This window comes from Mytilinidion resinicola (assembly GCF_010093595.1).
Source record: "Mytilinidion resinicola strain CBS 304.34 unplaced genomic scaffold BDZ99scaffold_14, whole genome shotgun sequence".
Taxonomy (NCBI): Eukaryota; Fungi; Ascomycota; class Dothideomycetes; order Mytilinidiales; family Mytilinidiaceae; genus Mytilinidion; species Mytilinidion resinicola.
In genome coordinates, this window is record NW_022985450.1 from 180,583 (window position 1) to 199,494 (window position 18,912).

Sequence of the window (18,912 nt, forward strand, 5' to 3'; positions counted from 1 at the left end):
AGTGACACCGCATACTTCGATATGGAACCCCCCTGCTTCTCCACATGCGGGATAACGGAGCGGATCTGGGCCCTTGCGGATTTATCAGACGTGAGGGGGTGGACGTCGATGTCTGGCGTATGAGAAGTGAAAGATAGGGGTCTAGAAGAGCGGTGTGATATATTCAGTTGCTTCTCATGTGTCTCTGATTGCTTCTCATGTTAGCCTAATGTGAATATCGGTCGCAATTTCTTCAGGTCTCGCATCTGTGGATTGACTGGGTCAATGCAGCGAGGAAGACATCAACTCTGTCAGCATCAAGATCATGCTACCCTCATCGCCTGAAAGCATTTGTATTAGTGCCTAGAAAATGTCAAAACCAAAGGAACATTCAAACGAGACAGCTCGCCAAAAGTAAAGAATTTCCCGAACCACCTATTCTCTTCCACTCATTCGCGCTCTCAAAGAGTTCGACCCAACCGAAAGCTCCTCCCTCTCATTAATATAGCAGTCTTCCAACTAAATCACCAATAGTCACCATTATACGCAAGCAAATTCGGCGTCCCAGCTCCTGGATCTTTGACCAAATCCTTCGTTGCAAGACCATGAAGAACATCGATAGCCTGAGTTGCGGAGATAGAATTATAAGCAATCAAATAAGCTATCAAGCCCGCAACATGCGGCGTAGCTACCCCAAGTCAGTACAGCTCCTAACAGTAAGTGTCGCAAAGCAAAATGGAACTCACACATGCTCGTCCCTGAAATCGTCTCAACACATCCAGGACAGCCAGTCCAGGAGCTCGTGACATTCACGCCTGGCGCAAAAAGATCCACGATCGGTCCGAAGTTCGAGAAGTCGGCCCGCGTGTCTGTACAGTCGGTCGCCGCTACGGTAACGGCGCTAGGCTCGGAGGCAGGCGACCAGTAGATAGAGTCGTCGTTTGAATTGCCTGCTGCGACGACGACAGCCATTCCAGCAGATGTGGCGACGCGCACAGCTTGATTGACGACCTCGCTGCGGGAGCCGCCGAGAGACATGTTGATGACGGAGGAGTTGGTTATGCCGAGGGACATCGCGTTGGTGACGACTGTGTGGTTGGGTTAGCGGTGGGAAGATGCGAGAATGAGAGCGCTCCGTGTGGTGGAATGGTACGGTAGGGATGCTTTGCCGGGGTGTAGAAGTGAGCTCACCCCATTCGATGCCACTGATGATATATTCCCAGCTCCCACTGCCGTAAGAGTTGAGGACCTTGACAGCAACTAGAGTGATGTTCTTGGATACTCCGTATGTACCGCCGCCTATAGTTCCCGCGACATGTGTTCCATGGCCATAGTCATCGTGGTCCTAGAAAGAAGAATTAGCGACTCATAGCGAAGGCTTTTTGGATGCTCACGGGCGCTCCAGGAACAAAATTGGCCCCCCAGATGGCTCGGCCACCAAACTCCTATCACCTTGTCAGCAACATTTTGACGCTGGGTTTCAAGAATCTTACATTATGTTCGAGGTAAATTCCAGTGTCAATGATGTATGCGCGAGTGCCAGTGCCAGCAGAATAGTCGTATATGTAGTCGTCGTTGCCACATCCCTGGGATAGGGTATGTGAGATTCGGGAGAGTCCCCATACCGCACCGGGCTGATAGACGAGCTCATTGGACTTCTCTATGCCATTAACTTTCATGGTGCCTTCTTGTTCAATGTACGCGACCTATGCGCCGAAGATCAGAAACTTAACGAAGATGTTGATGTGGCTTTCAACCACTCACCTCAGACGACGACTGTATCTTGGCCAGACCTGCTTCATCGGTCTCAATCTTGAATCCCTTCAATCCAGGCATGCTCCACTTCGTGCCGATACCCTTAAGGCCGTCATTTCGCTTGGCATGCATAGTGCTAAGTTCAGATTCCAGGGCTGAGACAGCTGCGAAGTCAACCTTATCATTGTAAACGACGATATAGCTGTTTGGGATCGCATCTTTCATATTCGAGTTGATTACGTTGGCACCGAATACCACAGCAGTGAGTGCAAGGGGCAGGACGACCGCCGTCGTAGAAACGAAAGAAACCCGCATATCGGCAAGAGGAGTGGATCAAACGAATGTGAATGTTAGGAAGTGAAACTATGCACTTCACTGTGAATGAAGGAACTCCCTGAACTTATTTGAGTCTTTGAATCCGTAACCTGGATGGCGTATGCATCGAAGATGGCGGTCAAGCTGCTCACGACAGCGTAAGTGCCCATGATAGGTTCGATAGTGGTCGAGCAAAGACAGCGGGGCTGTGAGAGAGAATAAAGACACCTGTGCCGTCCCTCGCCCAGTGCTTCGGGTTGTTTGTTGGAAGCCGACGAATTGGAGCTCGAAGATGCCTCGATTGCAATAGCGCGTGTGCCTTCATGCACATAGTAAAATCCCACCGTGCCACCGTGCCAAGCTAGATGATCAAAAATGCAGGCAAAGAGGTAGAAATTTGTCTGTTCTTGGGTAGATTTCTGTGGACGATGTTCCCTAGTCTGTCCGCAATGCCGAGACTGGAAGACAATCCTAGTATAGTTCGTTTCGCAACATGAAGGTAGTCACAGCAGCCCATTCTTAGTGGGCTTAGAAGCATATTATAGCTTATGGTATGAATTCGTGGTTTTAGGAACTCTCCTATAGCTTTACGTTCGGGAGTAGATTGAAGGACTCTAAGCATTAGCATAGAGAGGTACTCGGACTTGGTTTATCAGGTCTTATTTTGGTTGGCAAATCTTTCGTTGCACTTGTACGTTAAACATTGAATAGCCCCTGGCCTTTGCATGGGTGGTACTGAGAAAATGACCTTGGGGTGCAAGCTCCAAGACGGGCGGTGGCATTGGTTGAGCGACCAGCAAGCTCTCCTGACCACAACAGGCACATTGCTTGACTTGGCAAATCGGTCTCTCTCCATCCAACTCAAGTCCAAAACCTTACCACGAAACAGCAGCCCCACAACTGACGTTCTTTTGTTACCTATTTCGGACCTGACGCGAGCAAAGGATAGCGCTCTATAACCACCCCACTTAATAGCTTCCACATTCTGCCGGAGTGGGTCCAGCTCGTGCTCAAATGCCTGCACTCGGTGTTTGAAACATCAGACGGGTAACTTGCAGGGGGCGTACTTGTGTATCGTAACGACTGAGTAGGGGTCGGATCTTGGCAGGGCGCGCATAGCCACACGGCATTCACTTGTACAGGCTTTGCGCCCTTCCCCACGACTCGTAATAGTGGAGGCCAGTCTTGGGAAATAGACGGCTTTGAGGTTTTTGAGAATGATCTCCGCTTCCCTCGCTTAGCCTGGATGTGTAGGATCACTTCCTAATTTACACCCAATTTCGAGAAGCAAAAGGTATATACTGTTTATGTCAGTATAAGCAATGAAGTCAAATGTGAGCAGTGTCGTACCTCGCTTTATTGTTTTGAGTCTCGCTGATTTCCTAGATCTTTACGTGATCCATCGGTCGCTACCACTTCTAGTAATATGCATTTCCACCTCTTTCGTCCCGAGGTCCTTGTTTTCTTCATAGTTCTCCCACGAACGTTCTCCAAAACCCTGATGTCCTATCCTGCCTCTTCCAGCGACCCTGCAAGCAACCTAGGCTACCTCAATCTCGAGAAGACTAAGGGCGAACGCCCAAAAGCCAACTCCGCCGACCTCTACATCAAGACCGCCACAGACCCGTCTGGGGTCCCCGCAGCGCACTTCCATCGCAAGAAGGGGTACCGGCGTGCGGAGTACCACTCGCTGTTCTACGCGACTGAGTACGATACCACGTACTATATTGGGTACCAGGTGATGATTCGCAAGATACGGCATAATCTCGTCATTTTCCAATGGTACGTCGTCATCCCTCGTACCTCAATCTCGTAGTCCATGGACGTGGCAGTGGAAAATCGAACTGACTTCCCTCTAGGAAAGAGCTCGTAGAGCAGTCCACCCAGCTCATTCCACTGAATCTCGAGTTCTCCTCCGAGCACAACGAGCGTATCCTGACGTTCAATCATGAAGCGCCGAACAGCCATACGCGGACTACTTTCTGGAACCGCACTCTCGAGGATGGCGTTAAGTACTCGATTGGAATGGCCATCCACACCGGCACGCCAGGCGGCGAGGATGGTTGGGCGCAGCTGTATTGGGATGGTAAGCCTCAGAAGATGCTGGATGGAACTCATTTCATCAACGGCACGATGGTGAGTAGCCAGGCTGATCCGAAATTTGGTGCTTATCGGGCGGAAGAGTTTGAGATGGATACGTATGTGTATTCTGTCAAGATTGGGACGATGTCTGGGGACGTGAAGGACGTGGCCGGGTGGTAGCCACAGAATAGTAGCCTAGTCGTCCTTTTTGTCAACAAGATTAACAGATCGAACCGTGTAGAGCTCGATTTGATAGACATCGGGTGGCTGTGAATACGCGGCGTGCCCCGCGTGGTGCCTACTCAACGTGAAGACTTGTCTTGCAGTTATGTTAACAAAAGTAACGAATCGAATCGCACAATTCTCAAAATCATAGATGCCGCGTGAACATAACCGCCTCGCGTACCTACGGATTGTGCCAAGGCTCACGGGACAGAGCATGTCTGAGATTCGGGAGCAACGGCTGACTATTTCGTCTCTAGTCGTGCCTCCATTAATGTAACACCTAGACAGAAACAGGTTAGTCGGAGCTATATGCAGTGCGAGCTTGCCAGCCAACCACACGTATGGTATCGCAGCACGTTTCACGACACCAGGCCCATCCTTGGACAACACTTTGAATTCGCTCTAAACTGCTTCTGTAAACAATCCGAGCAATGCCTTTTATCAGCCGTTGCGCAAATAGCTACCTATATGGGAGCTAGTGGCACGCACTATGCCCCGCGGTGGCATTCCGCGGTGGCGATTAGCACAAGAAGACCTCGATAGATTGCCATGCTGAGCGGGGTTCTTAAGCGATAAAGAGATTGAAATAGCAATCCGATGAATTGAGAGGCGGTCTGTAATTCATGATGGCTGTCTCCAAAACTCAGTGCGACTTCTTCAAAGAACATGGATATCTCATATTGCACGATGTGCTCTCGAAAGTGGAAGTCAGCGACCTTCAAAGCTGGGCACAAGAGGTGCACGACTGGCCCAGGGAACAGGATTCGCCTTGGATGCCATACGAGGCATGCATGGTCCTTTGAGGTGGATCTCAGTCCGTCCGCTAAATATAGATAGGAAGTAAATGCTCGAGGGAAACGAGTCCTGTGTAGGACTGAGAACTACGCCAATTATCATCAAGGTTTCAACTCGCTGCTTCGTGGACGCAAGCTGCTTGATATCCTGGATCAATTGGCGGGAGAAGAGATGCTACTGTTCAAGGAGAAGATCAATTACAAGCTGGCGGGCAGCGGCGGATTCTCTCCGCATCTCGACTCGACAGCGTACACGCATATCAAAGACATCAAGCACTTGACTATCCTTTTGGCGGTTGATCCGTCGAACCCGACGAACGGTGGTCTTGATGTTGTGGACGGAAGCCATGAGATGAATGTCCCGATCGCTAAAAGCGACAATTGCATCGAGCCGGCGTGGGTTGAGAGACAGACCTGGACGCCCGTAAAGTTGGAAGCTGGTGAGTAATCGAGTAGGCCATGGAGGTGGCACGTTAATAAGTTCGAAGGTGAGCTCCTCGTCTTTGGATCATATCTGGCGCACAGGAGCGGCGCCAATACGAGTGCCAATGATCGCAAGGCAATCTATGCCACGTATAATTGCAAGAAAGAAGGAGATCTCCACGATCCGTATTACGAAGACCGCCGGAAACTTTGGCCTCCCACGCATTTGAGACAGGAGGGTGAGCAGTACTCAGAAGGCTCACTGAGATATGGATTTGGTTCTCCGATGCTCTCCATAGGGCTGGGGAAGCAATTCGTTGTATGAACCAGATGAAATCATGTACTGTAGTGCCTGGCACATACACCTTTCTTAGCAGATGCTGAAATGTCGGAATTATGCCGCTTTCCCGTCATAAATATACCTGCACTGTGAGAAGTCAATGGTTAACCCCGAACTCCAACAATCACCTCAATTTGCCACCCCAACATCAGCCCTCCCATGAAACTCACAATGTCTACAGGTTCTTCTTTTTCTTCTCCGACCCCACCAGCCTCCCCACCCAAGATGACACCCTCATCCACCGCCACCCACATCCTCACCCTCCTCACCGAACACGGCGAAGCCGACTACATCGGCGAGCCCATCACCCAACTCGCCCATTCCCTCCAATGCGCACACTTCGCTGCCCTCCAATCCCCTCACGACGACGAATACATCGCCGCCGCCCTCCTCCACGACATCGGCCAATTTCTGCCTGCCTCTACTCTCGCCTCTCTCACGACATCTATTCAATCAATGGACGGGAACGTCGGCCGTATAGGCCACGAAGCTCTAGGCGCCTCATACCTCCGCTCGCTGTCTTTCCCGCCCAAAGTAGTCGCGCTAGTCGAGGCGCATGTGCCCGCCAAGCGGTTCCTATGTGCGGTGGAGAAGGAGTATTATAACGCCCTGAGCTCAGCGAGTAAAGCGAGTTTAAGGTTTCAGGGCGGCCCGATGAGCGAGGAGGAGGTGAGGGCGTGGAAGGAGGGGGAGTGGTGGGAGGAAATGTGTCGGTTGAGGAAGTGCGACGATGCGGCGAAGGAGGTGGATCTGGAGGTGGCAGGGGTGGAGGCGTATCGTGAGGTTATTGAGCGGTGTTTAGAGGTCGGGAGGACGTGATGGAGGCGCAATTGGGTTTGTGGTGATGGAAATTTGCATTTTTGGGGTTTGGAGGGAATATCGGGGTGCTTAATGGGTCTACCGAGGGGTGCATTCAAAAAGGGTGTATTGGGTAGCTTTACGACAACCACCTCGACTCCGTCACCACTCTTTGACACTAACTGCATGTTATCCATGCAAAACTAGGCTATCATTCTCCACACAGTGATTTAGTGCCGCTTGAAGTGCGTCAAATGATTCTCGGCAACGTAAGGGAGGTTCGATCTATCACCGTATCTGTAACTACTCAAACTAGGGATTTCCTAATACATACATTGAAGCACCACAAGCAGTGTCAGAAAGGTTCAAGGACCCTTATTTCCTTATACTATACATACGGCCGTACACCTGGCAACGAAATCCGAGATCCGACCTTCGAAGCTCAAGCTATCCACCTGCCTATTAGGGGCATGAGCTGTCCCGCAGCTTACGGCCAAGCTGACTGTCAGCAACTATTATCTACTCAACTTTGCTACCTATCTTCATACTCTTCATATTCTTCGGTCTTTCCTTTGTCTCCAATTCAATCTATTGGCTTCCTATCCAATCTTCCAACACGAATCCTGTTTCCTCCTGTCATCCATCATGACGCGCCGAAAGCCGGAACCAGTAGTGATGCCAATAGGAAAACCACCAGCAGCTATCATGCCATTATTAGAGACCGACATGAGCCAATTGGCCATTAGACAAGCTACCAATAACTACCAAACCTACTACAAACCCTACGACTCCTCAACTTCCCCCACAACCCCAACCCTATCAGACCCTCTCCAACACGATCCAACCCTCACCCTCATCACCACCGACCTCCTCATCCCTGGCCGCGGCCCCCCCACCAAAGCCACCGCCGTCGTCCTCTCCTCCAAGACCAACAAAATCCTCTTCGTCGGCCCTATCCCCTCCCTCCCCCCAAAATACACCCACCTCCCCCACACCCACACCCACGTCCCCATCCTCCTCCCCGGCCTCTGGGACTGCCACTGCCACTTCCACGGTGCCACCACCCTCAATCTCACCCCTATCGCCACCACCCACCCGGCGACCGCCGGCGCGCGCCTCGCCCGCTCCGCCGCCGACACGCTCGCGGCCGGCTTCACCTCCGTGCGCGAACTCGGCGGGTACGCACCCGAAATCGCGTCCGCAATTGAGGACGGGATTATCCCCGGCCCAACCATCTACAGCGCCGGCGCGGCGCTGAGCCAGACGGCCGGCCATGGCGACCTGTTCGACCTGCCCGTGGGGTGGGTGTGGCAGTGCCAGGGGGTCGGCGCGGGGATCTCGCCGCTGTGCATCGCGGACGGGGTGGAGGAGTGCCGCAAGGCCGTGCGACTGCAGATACGGCGCGGGGCGAAGGTTATTAAGGTGCTGGCGAGCGGGGGCGTGTTGAGCATTGCTGATAATCCGCTGTACCAGCAGTTTTCGGATGAGGAGTTGCGGGTGGTTGTGGAGGAGGCGGGGCGGGCGCATCGGGTGGTGGCGGCGCATGTGCATGGGAAGGAGGGGGTGATGGCGGCGTTGAGGGCGGGGGTGAGGACGGTGGAGCATGGGACGTGGCTTGATGAGGAGGCTATGGAGGTGATGAAGGAGAAGGGTGTTATTTTGGTGGCGACGCGGACGATTGTGAAGGAGGCAATGAAGAATAAGGACTTGATGAGTCCGGAGTCGGCGAAGAAAATGATGGAGGTGATTGAGCAGAGTGATCGGATGTATGCGGCTGCTATCAAGGCGGGGGTAAAAATTGCGCTAGGAACAGATCTTGGGATTAGCACGCCGGGTCAGGGGTTGAGTCATGGGAATAATGGGGGTGAGTTTGCGTATGCGGTTGAGTCTGGCATGACGCCGTTGGAGGCGATTGAGGCGGGGACTGCGAATGCGCCGGAGACTTTGGGGGAGCAGGCGCCATTGAGTGGGCAGATTCGGGAGGGGTATGATGCGGATGTCATTGCTGTGGTTGGAAATCCGCTAGAGGATATCAAGGTTCTTGGGAGTGCGAAGAATATCAGCCATGTGTGGAAGAGGGGGGAGTTGGTTAAAAGTCCTTCGTAGCAAGTTTGGTTGATGGATTAGTATTTCCTCGTCAATTGGCCACTTTTGAAAAGAGGGAGATCTTCTCATGTAGTGCGAGATTGAGGATGCGTCTGACTTAGATTGAAATCCTTTAGAGACAGAGACACCGAAAGCAGACCTGTAGACCAACCTCATCGTCCACTGTTCACGCTCCTTCACGTCGCGCCAGCATACATCTGCCCCACCGACGGATCCGCACTCGACTCCTCCGCTACATGGCTCCCTAAAGTCGGATCAAGCTCCTCAAACCGCATCAGATCCATCGGCTTCTCCAGCAACGGCATGACGAAAGGATCGAAAGTCTTCCAGTATGGGTTCTGCTAATCATCAGCCCTCATCCTCGTCCCCTCAATCAATTCCAATCAAGCATTTCGCTCACCTCGAGATGATATTTTTGGCTCTGCTGTTCGTTAGCGTAAGTGTGGTAAAGAGAGTGGTGTGATACTCACACTCTCCCGCTCATACCGCTCCACGATCGTAAATTTGCGTGGATCAGAGATATCTTGCATAACATGCCAACCGACTGTCTCGCGGTCTCTGCTGTAGACTTGGCTTGCTTCGGTGAGTTTGAATTGGAGTTTTGAGATGGCGGTGGGGTCGTCTTTGGCGTAGAGGTGGACGACGATTGTGTAGACCATGTTGGGCAACGATAGTGGAAGGTTAGCAGTGTTCAAAGTGGTAATTGGATTGACGGTGATGTTGTAGGAAAAGTCATTTGATGAGGAAGACGACGAGTGCGTCGTTTTGCTGTGACGACATGGCTTGAGCTTTCGAGAGGAGGCCGTGCTTTCCCCGCATTCTTCTTTTCACCACGTTGATCTCCCGCCGCGTGAATGGAAGAATCGCTCCAATGGGATCTTTTTTACCAGTAATGCCTCGGAGAAGGAAGCTTGTAAGAGAAGTCTGTGGTTTACAGCCTTAGGAAGCAATTACACCGTCACGTGCATCTCCACATTTTCTCTTACGGCAAGCACGAATTTCATCTCCATTTTGCCCATAGAATATATCAAAGTCATATGCAGAACTATGGATTGCTTGCTATGCAAGATATATCCATTTTCCCGTTGGTTTCTGCGTTTCCCAAGCCAACTCACTGAAGGGACTAGTTGGGAGATTGACTCGGTAAGCCAAGTTACCTATTCGTTCAATCAACATAGTTTCAAGGGACAACGTGCCATGGACCGTCTTCGTCTGGATGAGGATGAACTCGAGGCTTTCAGGTTGCCTTGCGCGCCAGTTTTTATTCAGATAGATTGAGCTGGCCTCTGGGTACATTGTATTCGATCCTTCGAGAACCTCACCTGGCAAAGTCTCCTCGGCCGTGTCATGACTTTTAGCAGGCTCGGAGTCTGGACTGCCAAGGATAGTGTAGAGCCCAAATCTATTACCGTCGTTGCTGCTGTCCAAGTCACAGGTCCTGGCGACAGGGAAATGAGCAGATGTTGTGTAGAACACCAAGAGCTGCGACCGAAGGGGCCAATGGATAGAGAATAAATAATCTTTACTGGGCCCACCTTTGGGTATCGAGCACCTTTGGGTATCGAGCATGACACCAGTGGGTCTACCCAAGAGTCTATGACGGTCAATTCACCGCGCCGTATGGCCATGAAACATTGTATTTCACGAAACAGGTTCTCATGGTACGAGCAGTTTCGACTTCCAACGAGACCAGACCGAACTTCTGCACCATCTAGCCAGGAACCAGACAGAGGTTCTCGATGTTTCCATCCAGCCCAGGACCAGCTAGGAAAGCCTTCACGGCGTTCTGGGGGAGTTCTGTCCTCAGTCTGCCATAGGAGACCGAGATCCAGCGTTGCTTCCGGAAGCCCTTGGAAGGATTTCCCTACAGAGTGGATATTTTCCAGGGCTCCCGAAATAGCATTGAGGATATAGTTGTCATTAGAAAGGTCGCTTGTGATGTAGGTATTCACCAATTCGGTGTAATGCTTGAAACCATCCGTCGTACCACTGAAGTGCGACAAGAGTCCAAGTCGCTCTCGAAGTTCGATTTCGCCGTTCCAAGAGAGTAATTCCTGAGGCATCGAGTCTTCTCTCCACATAGTAGTTCTGCAACAGTATACAGCTTCTCCGCCGACAAAGAAGAGGAGTCTGTGACTCAGCACATACTCTTGAAGCGTCCAGCCCCTTGAATACCAAGGAGAGTTTTCAATGAGGGGAACGATGTCATGGCGTGTGCTAATGAGCTCCGTCCCATTTATGGAGCTAATGTGCTGCTCGAACGATCTTGAGTTTGGACGAACGCCTGGCAGTCCAGCATCAGCACTCGAACCCGACGCGGCAACGATAGTCAAAACCGCCTGACTATATATGTTAGCCATGTTGCTGATTTGAAAATGCCTGTCGGATTCATCGTCCTGGACGATGCACAGGGTGTCTACCCATAAGTAGCGTTCTCCTAGGTTCTTGCAAAGAATCATGGCATCTTTGATGGTCCTTGGGATCGAGTCGGAGAGCTCGTTAAGGCCGTTTTCGGTGGAGAGGCTCGTGAAGTTCTCAGATGTCAGCTGAAGCTGTGTTGCGCCACCCCAAACATAGCTCAATGCTAAATATCGCACCGACGAGGCGATTCTAACGATACATGCGTCGTCGATGTTGATAAGTCGTATGTTAGGGCACTCTTTAATGACTGTGGTTGTGCGGACTCGGCATGAAGGGTGGCATCTTTCACAATTGGAGAGCCAGCCAGAAACAAGCTTCGTGTCTACTTGTTCCGTCTTTACTTCTTGACCGCGGAACAGATTGCCGAAAGGCTCGCGGTATAAGTATCGAGATTCTTTGAGTTGAATGCAATGGACATATGCAAGCTCCTTTTCCTTTCGAAGTTCCGGATCATGGCCAATCCAGTACGTGGAGTCGTTGTCACTAAGCCCCACGATCCAAAGACGACGACCATGTTTTTCAACAATTGATGAAGACGATTCGTTCCAGATGCGATGGACAGCAAACGCTTCGGTATAACCCTGTATGATGGTGTCCTCGGTCGTTATCGCTTGAGTGTTTAGTCTCAGCACCCTGCTTATGAGGCAGCAGAATGGGCAAGGGATATTTGCCTCTACGGTCCGCAAATCACGGCTAAACACGAGCTTAGCGTTTCGTCGTTGGGAAAGTTGGCGAAGGTTTGGTGCGGATTTGGTTGTGTGCTGGAAGAGAGACTGAAAGTCCAAGCTCTCGCAGTACGAACAGAGCTGGTTCGATCCGGGAAGAAGAGCGGCGGCATGATACATGACGCTCTTTGATGGTATGTCGAGTCTTCGGTACCTACTCCGAATAAAGGCTCAACCTGTGCTGAAGGTTTTACATGCCAACGATGTGAATCGTCGATAATTGCACGTGCATCAATGATGGCTGCTTGGCTAGCGAGGCTATTTTCCCCTCTTCCCTCTCTGGAATCGGCTAGAGTTGCTTCTATTGGACATCCAGAGCACCAGTATTAGGAGCGCTTTCGCATAGGTTGGATTCATGCTCAAAATTCACATTCTCAACCATCCGGCCGAAAACCCGTGTAAAGAACTTATTAGAGCTATTCCAACACATCTAACATTTAATCTTTCCACAGATTAATCATCAATGTTTGCTTTTTGATATCGAGGTTAGTTCCCTCTTCCCCCTAAGCGCATAGAAGTTCCCAACACTACGTTTAGTTCTGGCTTTGAGCAGGCTCCGGGTCTGGACGACCAAGGATAGTGTAGAGCTCAATCTTTTACTGCCGCTGTTGGTGTCCAATTCATAGGTCCTGGTGACAAGGAAATGAGCAGACGTCGTCCAGGATGCCAAAAGCTAAGGCTGTGCTTTCCAAACGAGTTGTCAATCGGCGCATGCCGGCGCGATTACTGCTTATTGCGGATCTGGAGTATTAAGAGCAGCCTGTTCAGACCTCACCATCTCCCCTGACCATCGTAGTTCTCCGTCGGAAGCCTCTCCACAAATGGTTATCCGACATCATAGTAGACTGCTTCCGTCCGACAGAAGGTTCCGTCATCTTTGTCGACAGCCTCCTCTTAGCAGACATGCCAGTCGAAGCTGAGCGCTGTCGGTCCTTCGCTACTTCGCGCCTGATAAAGAATTCGCGAATAGTCTCGCCTTTCAAGACGACAAGCGCCGCAAGCCCGATAACAATTGTCGTGACTGGCAGCGCGATGAGCCAGAAGAGCCACTGGCCTTGAGACAAGTTTCGAATGTCTGAGGTGTTCATACCAAGGTATGAGGTAGCCCATGAGAGCGGCAAGAAGATAATTGTCACAATGGTGAAGACAATGATGGCGTTGCCGTTGTTTTCTTGTTGTATTTCGAGCATGCGCGACACGTGGTTACTCACGTCTTCCAGCCGGGAGTCGAGGTCACAAACCCGTAGGCGGACGGAATGGGCTCTTCGAAGCTGGGTATCAATGAAAGGGGCCTCCGCTCTGAAGCGTGCAGCGCGGATGAAGGTCGTTGCTCGAAAGGTACAGGGTTCGAGGATGCGGAGGTAGTTTCTCAGGAGTTCCTGCTGCTGGAGATTGATGCTGGCAACTAGGCCGAGCTCTTCGCGCATGCGCCAGATTTTGCGAAGCACCCGTGTTCGGGGGTGTTTCATGGCATCGAGGTGCTATTTATGGCAATTAGTAGAGATATAAGTCAGCAGAGATTTGGTTGCCTACTAGTCTCCGATAGAACCCTGCGTAGACGAGGTCAATCGGTTCATCTTTATGGAGAGGCCGATTGTATAAGCTCGTCATGATGGTGGCCAGGATGTATTCTGGGCCAACACTATCGTAACTGACACTCTCTGTATCAATATCGGTATACGCCATGAGCATGACATCTTGTTCGGCTTTATTCATGAATTCCTTGACGTCATTCCCAATGTTCAATAAATCCTTGCCGGTAGTGTCGAGCAAGTCTTGGTCTTTCTTGATCTTGGATGCGGCATCCACGAAATGCTGGTTCATCGGATCAGAGCAACGATTGATGATAGGGAACGACTTTGCTGCACAAACTAGTAAAAGAATCGCATTCTCAAATGCGTTTACGAGTGACTTTGGAAGCATAAATCGCGAAGGCATTGAGCTATTGTCGCTTGCAACGCCATCCCAGATGCCTCTACCCTTACTGTGGACTTCTCGAAGAGGATCTATGATGAGGCCCAAGTAGTGGGCGTAAAGCTCTAGTCGATGATCGGCATGATACTGGTTATCGTGACGCAGCCAAAGTGCAAGCGTCTCGTCATTAGGAATGCCGTCGTTATTCTTCGGAACGCCATAGTAGTGTAACTGGACGTGCTGCATGGCCTCACGAAGAGTTTGATACTGGGTCCAGTTTCGGCAGACTTCGCATTCTTTCCAGGTAACTGTTGGCTTTTCCCGATCCGATAACATGTCAAGAGCTGAGGGATCTCTGACGACCCACCACTCGGGATCTTGATACTTCAGCGCTTGTGGCTCATTCTGTACGCCCGATGTAGTAGCCTAAAGGTAGCCATCAGCGAGACACAGATTGTATCAGCAAAGCACGCTTACAGCCATGATCATTGCAACTGCTCCCCAGCACTTCTGCACTAGAGCATGGTCTGATGCAGACGGCGAAGACAACGGAACGTAGAGTGACAAGAGACCATTCAATACAGTATAGAGGTGCCTCAGCTTAGTGTTACAAGCCTTCAGCAGACTGGCGCGAACGCGATCGTTGTGTGCACCACTCCCAACCAGGAGCGGGTGCTGCTTATCAAGTTCTTCATCCTTAGGGACCGAGAGGGGGGCTTGAGGGGTTTGAACACTTCCACCTGATTTTAAGGCGGGGAACTCAACTTCTAGTTCAATCTGCGCTATTTCTCTGGACCTTCGATACGTCTGCCCATGCCTTGAAGGCCTCACTGTTTGTAGTGTCTTATGAACCGTTCCCAATATCTTCACTACGGATTCAATCGATGGCTCTGATAAGGTTTCCTGCACTGTGGGCTCCGGGCTTGTGGCCCAACTGAGAAAATGGGGAATGTTTATGCGTGATCGTTTGTCTGGCTCATCACTTTCAGTCGTATCGGCTGGTCCACCGTCTTCAAGCTCATCGACTTCGGCGTCTCGGGCAGCTTGCTCCTGGGCCTCAGAGTGTACTGATGACTCCTCCGGGATTGCGCTGGCGTTTCCGGATGGAAGGCGGAATCGAACAACAGCAGTGCTAGGCGGCACGTAAATTTCTGGTGAAGTTTCGATAGCGCTCGTGTCAAAGACTATGATGCCGTCCTCTTCCAGCTTTGTTTCTCTCTGATTTGATTCAGATGAGACAACGCTTGCTGATGCAAAGTTATTGACTGTGTCTTGGTGTGTTAGTTGAGGTAAAGATAGCACATTCGACCTGCTGAAGGACAAAGCCGTTGAACTATATGGTACTAATCTGCCGTCGGTTTGAAGCGTTGGCTTTGATGAATGCGTAGAAGGGCGTGGGATGAGTGCCAGTGCATTGGGAGTACGCTCGTTGGAATCAGTTTCCGAATCTGAGCTTGACTCTGACTGGTAGTCTTCACCGGTGGCAGCATCGCCGCGTGGCCTAGTTGGAATGACCCCCTTGGTATTTCCTGAAACTCGATCAGATACCCCTGGCTTGACGACTTCAGCAGGTTTAGAAGGACTGGCTGGCTTGGATGCTGCTGTGGCTGCAGGCCTAAGCTTCTTGCGTCGGAGCTGTAATCTTATCATGCTAGAGCCATGCTCCTGAAGAAGACCGATCCACTTTTCACCATTCACGGTCTGATTGTTGGGAGTAATGATGTCTATATCGTCAAATGAACCTTGCAAGTTGACGGAGCAGCGGACCTTGATCGACTGCTTCAGCGCCTATCCCAAGATCAGCCAGCGATACACGCAACGTCTTCAAGAGGAAACTCACAAAGAACGTTCGACATTTGTTTAGGGACAAAGCAAATTGGCAACCTCGAAGGTCTGTGACTTCGACTGAAGTCGCACATCCTGACGCCTTTGGGTCCAATTCGAGCACTTGGATTGAGTCGTTGTTTATGAGGTCATTGAACGCCACTTGACCATATGTGATTATTGCTACAAACAGTCAACTCATGATCGGGTTTCCCATATGTCGTAACTTACTATTATTGAATGCAAGTGCCCATACATGGGGAACATATATGATGGAGTCCTTGTCTCCAGTCCCATCATTCATGAGACGAAATGACTGTTCCGAGTCCCACTCTTTCGATGATTCGAAACGATCGTCCCATTCGAACAAGCTCATGATCGGATGCTGTTGGTCAGTCTTCCTCGGGCCGTGGCCAAACATGGAGCCAAGTGCGAAGCACGGAAAGCCGATGGTTGTTGCTGAGAGCGTAGTATCCCCTGCACCCGGCAAGCCCAACTCAGAACTGTCTGCTCTGAGTGTCCAAGGGAAGTAACGATTCGTCGAGTGATCGTAATGTAGCTTTCGGATTCGCTTGAGTAGGCTCAGTAGCACAATGTTCCAGTCTCGGGATAGGTTCGGGGTGCTCAAGACAATGGTGGTGAATTCATCAAAGTCTAGGAGTTGTCGCTCTACATGCAGCCATCTCATCGTATCTTTTGTCGGTCCCTTTTCATCGTTGGATCCCGAAGAGCAAGTCAAGTCTAGCGTATGGTGGCTTTCGCTGTCGAACCACCGTTTTGCTCCTACAATACTCAGCAGCTTCGTCTCTCTCCCAATAGAATGACGTTGTCCAGAATTTGCATCCGGCCATGTCCATAACCCCACGGAGTTCTTCTCCAAAAGTCGGTTTTTGCCAGGACCACGGATATGGATATCGGTTGATAGTGGTTCCCCATGGTCTCCAAAAGGAATGTTATAGGGGTGGCATTTCGAATCTTTCTGATCCCGTTCGGGTCCTGCTGCAGCTAAGTGATCATAATCACTATAGGCTGGCCTTGGTTGTCTTCGTTCTTTCCACTCCCATGACTGGAAACCTGGTTTTCGACGCGACGAATACGATAGGTCTGGTCCGTCTCTATCGGAAATAATCTTTGCAGGGCCTGATGGCCGTGAGCCCGGGCCATTTGTAGGCGGAGATGGGGGCGGCGGCGGGGGAGGAGGTGGTGGTGGGGCTGGAGGTGGAGGTGGTGCTGTTGCTGCAGTAGGGACAAACGGCCCGCTACGTGTCTCAAAGTAGGTCGGATTATATGAGTCGGGCATTGGCGGCAGAGCATACGGGTTTCCGTTTGGTCCATATGGTGGTGCGTAAGGATTGGGTCCATATCCAGGCATTGGTGGCGGGGTATAAGGGTTTCCGTATGGCCCATATGGTGATGCATAAGGATTGCGTCCATATCCAGGCATTGGGGGGTATCCGTACGGGGCTGGCGGAGATGCGAACGGATTGGCAGCATGCCCGCCATATGGATCACCCGATATGATTGAAGGCGCATTTCGCGGCTGGCTGGATCCAGAATCATCGTACCAGAGGCTTTCTGGCGGACGTGGGCTTGGTCGTGAGAATGGTGGTAAAGGTGCTTGATTGTGTGGCAGCCTATACCTAGGATAGTTATCGTGATGTGAGCCGGGGACAGTACTTCGGTGCTGACCGCGTCGAGGTTTTGAGGACTTCAGCCGAGACACACTCTCATCCGGTTCTATCTCATCATCAACGTATTCCCACTCTTCATCATCGTCTTCTTCGCCTGCGGTATACTCCTCCGGCCCAGACGAGACCTGTATTCCGGAAGAGTCTTCTTTGTAGGTTGCGGTGTATTCTTGCGAGCCCGTGGCGTGATTGATGGTTTCGTTCAAAACAGGAGAATGGTTATCTTGTTGCTCGCTCGGGGCTGGCGACTTTTTCTCTCCACTTTCGCTCAAAGCAGGCCATTTGTCCTCATGGCGTTCGCGAGATTTGGGCCTTTTTTTGCTTCCGAGCCAAGAGGCGTCCCAGCTGTCGTTTTCTGCGTCATTCCCTTCTTCAACCGTGGCTTTCTTCCCTTTGCGGTCTGCACCGGGATCACCAAAACTTATGTCAATCTTCGGTGCCCCTTCGTCGTTAAGCTTGATGTTGCTGAATGTTGTCTCTAAGTCTGCTGCAGGAGGCTTGAAAGATACGCTCGCCCTAGGACCTTTCTCGTCCAGCTTCGGCTTCTGTGTAGATGTGGTCAGTTTCCCTGTGAATCCTTGTACCGTTTCTTTCTTCTTCTTCGGATTCCCTCCCAGCGCACGAGTACCCCTCTCGTCTTCCTCATTATCAAGCTCGTGCCGAATTGTTATGTGTCGGGGCATCCTTATCAAACCAGGGCCATTCCGGTACCTATTTGTCTCATAGATCTTGAGAAGAGGAGGCTGAAGGCAGCAGAGAGGGCTGAGGTTCTTGGGATCACAGAGCGCTAACTCGTGTGGGGGCCACCTGCAGGTCGTGCAGGTATGGCCGGCTCATCTCGGGGGCGGCTCCACGGCTGACCCACATGTACGAGGAGCTCGTATAACCCAATGACACCAACCAGCAAACTTCGATTTCTCTATACACGACAGTCTGCCATCCCTGAGATGTTAACGTTAAGCTTGGGTATTCCGTGCTAGGGAGCTATACCCTGCTAGCGCTGAATGGACCCTGCTAAATGTCTCTAGCGTTACTTTAAAGTTGCTGTCCAGGTGACCCAATCAAAAGCCGAGTCTCACGGGGAAAAGCGTAGGTCTTTTCTCATCTTTTTTCCGTAGTTGAACTCCAAACTTAAGACACATCACTTGTTACATATATTGTTTTACCCTCATTACTTTTCCCAGCAGGCATTCCGGAGTACAAAACAAGAATTAATCAGCAAACCATAAAGAGTTGCGAACACTTGATACTCATCCGAGGACAATGTCAACTTTTCTTCATTTTGTCTCTCCCAGACTTTCGCCCAGATGCGACCAGTTCCGCAACGATAAGCAATACTCCCTTTCCAATCAACCCAGAGAACCTGAACAAACTTGTATGGATCATCAGTTTTGATTTCAGAGCGCATAGCCATTTCGTCATAAGGCTGTTCGGTCCCTTCTACCCTTGATCTAGCCGCTTGACAGATAGCTATAACAACGCATTCATCACTTTCCTTATATTCTTGCATGTCTGTGACGCAA

The 18,912-nt window shown here is 51.0% G+C and overlaps 10 protein-coding genes across 10 annotated transcripts; 4 read left to right on the forward strand and 6 right to left on the reverse strand.

Annotated features, from left to right (window-relative positions):
* Positions 1–503: 503 nt before the first annotated feature.
* BDZ99DRAFT_393111 (subtilisin-like serine protease-like protein PR1A) lies at positions 504–1,959 on the reverse strand (the record flags this gene model as incomplete). The annotated part of the gene is made up of 6 exons (XM_033715827.1): positions 504–667; positions 726–1,067; positions 1,171–1,324; positions 1,374–1,424; positions 1,473–1,685; positions 1,744–1,959. 6 exons carry the CDS (start codon positions 1,957–1,959, stop codon positions 504–506), a joined length of 1,140 nt encoding a protein of 379 aa, XP_033574109.1.
* Positions 1,960–3,475: 1,516 nt separating this feature from the next.
* BDZ99DRAFT_447429 (uncharacterized protein) lies at positions 3,476–4,369 on the forward strand (the record flags this gene model as incomplete). Its single annotated transcript, XM_033718013.1, has 2 exons — positions 3,476–3,831; positions 3,909–4,369. The coding sequence occupies 2 exons, from the start codon at positions 3,476–3,478 to the stop codon at positions 4,309–4,311; spliced, it is 759 nt and encodes a 252-aa protein (XP_033574110.1). The 3' UTR covers positions 4,312–4,369.
* Positions 4,370–4,982: 613 nt separating this feature from the next.
* Positions 4,983–5,898, forward strand: BDZ99DRAFT_392622 (PhyH-domain-containing protein; the record flags this gene model as incomplete). The annotated part of the gene is made up of 3 exons (XM_033715799.1): positions 4,983–5,150; positions 5,194–5,590; positions 5,639–5,898. The coding sequence occupies 3 exons, from the start codon at positions 4,983–4,985 to the stop codon at positions 5,896–5,898; spliced, it is 825 nt and encodes a 274-aa protein (XP_033574111.1).
* A 131-nt stretch (positions 5,899–6,029) lies between these two features.
* BDZ99DRAFT_465081 (uncharacterized protein) lies at positions 6,030–7,039 on the forward strand. Its single transcript, XM_033720463.1, has one exon. It carries the CDS (start codon positions 6,085–6,087, stop codon positions 6,730–6,732), a length of 648 nt encoding a protein of 215 aa, XP_033574112.1. The 5' UTR covers positions 6,030–6,084; the 3' UTR covers positions 6,733–7,039.
* Positions 7,040–7,437: 398 nt separating this feature from the next.
* Positions 7,438–8,817, forward strand: BDZ99DRAFT_392726 (amidohydrolase; the record flags this gene model as incomplete). The annotated part of the gene is made up of 1 exon (XM_033715807.1): positions 7,438–8,817. The coding sequence occupies one exon, from the start codon at positions 7,438–7,440 to the stop codon at positions 8,815–8,817; it is 1,380 nt and encodes a 459-aa protein (XP_033574113.1).
* A 176-nt stretch (positions 8,818–8,993) lies between these two features.
* Positions 8,994–9,476, reverse strand: BDZ99DRAFT_522780 (uncharacterized protein; the record flags this gene model as incomplete). The annotated part of the gene is made up of 3 exons (XM_033725730.1): positions 8,994–9,155; positions 9,218–9,238; positions 9,288–9,476. The coding sequence occupies 3 exons, from the start codon at positions 9,474–9,476 to the stop codon at positions 8,994–8,996; spliced, it is 372 nt and encodes a 123-aa protein (XP_033574114.1).
* Positions 9,477–9,772: 296 nt separating this feature from the next.
* On the reverse strand, positions 9,773–10,722 carry BDZ99DRAFT_465083 (uncharacterized protein). The gene has a single exon (XM_033720464.1). It carries the CDS (start codon positions 10,384–10,386, stop codon positions 9,877–9,879), a length of 510 nt encoding a protein of 169 aa, XP_033574115.1. The 5' UTR covers positions 10,387–10,722; the 3' UTR covers positions 9,773–9,876.
* Positions 10,560–11,408, reverse strand: BDZ99DRAFT_354960 (HET-domain-containing protein; the record flags this gene model as incomplete). Its single annotated transcript, XM_033714596.1, has 2 exons — positions 10,560–11,069; positions 11,100–11,408. Coding segments are annotated over 2 exons (819 nt in total), but the record flags the coding sequence as incomplete, so codon positions are not given.
* An 823-nt stretch (positions 11,409–12,231) lies between these two features.
* BDZ99DRAFT_465084 (uncharacterized protein) lies at positions 12,232–13,950 on the reverse strand. The gene is made up of 2 exons (XM_033720465.1): positions 13,497–13,950; positions 12,232–13,444 (listed from the first exon to the last, which is right to left on the reverse strand). The coding sequence occupies exons 1-2, from the start codon at positions 13,785–13,787 to the stop codon at positions 12,728–12,730; spliced, it is 1,008 nt and encodes a 335-aa protein (XP_033574117.1). The 5' UTR covers positions 13,788–13,950; the 3' UTR covers positions 12,232–12,727.
* A 4,569-nt stretch (positions 13,951–18,519) lies between these two features.
* On the reverse strand, positions 18,520–18,879 carry BDZ99DRAFT_465085 (uncharacterized protein). Its single transcript, XM_033720466.1, has one exon. The coding sequence runs from the start codon at positions 18,801–18,803 to the stop codon at positions 18,561–18,563; it is 243 nt and encodes an 80-aa protein (XP_033574118.1). The 5' UTR covers positions 18,804–18,879; the 3' UTR covers positions 18,520–18,560.
* Between the last annotated feature and the right edge of the window lie 33 nt (positions 18,880–18,912).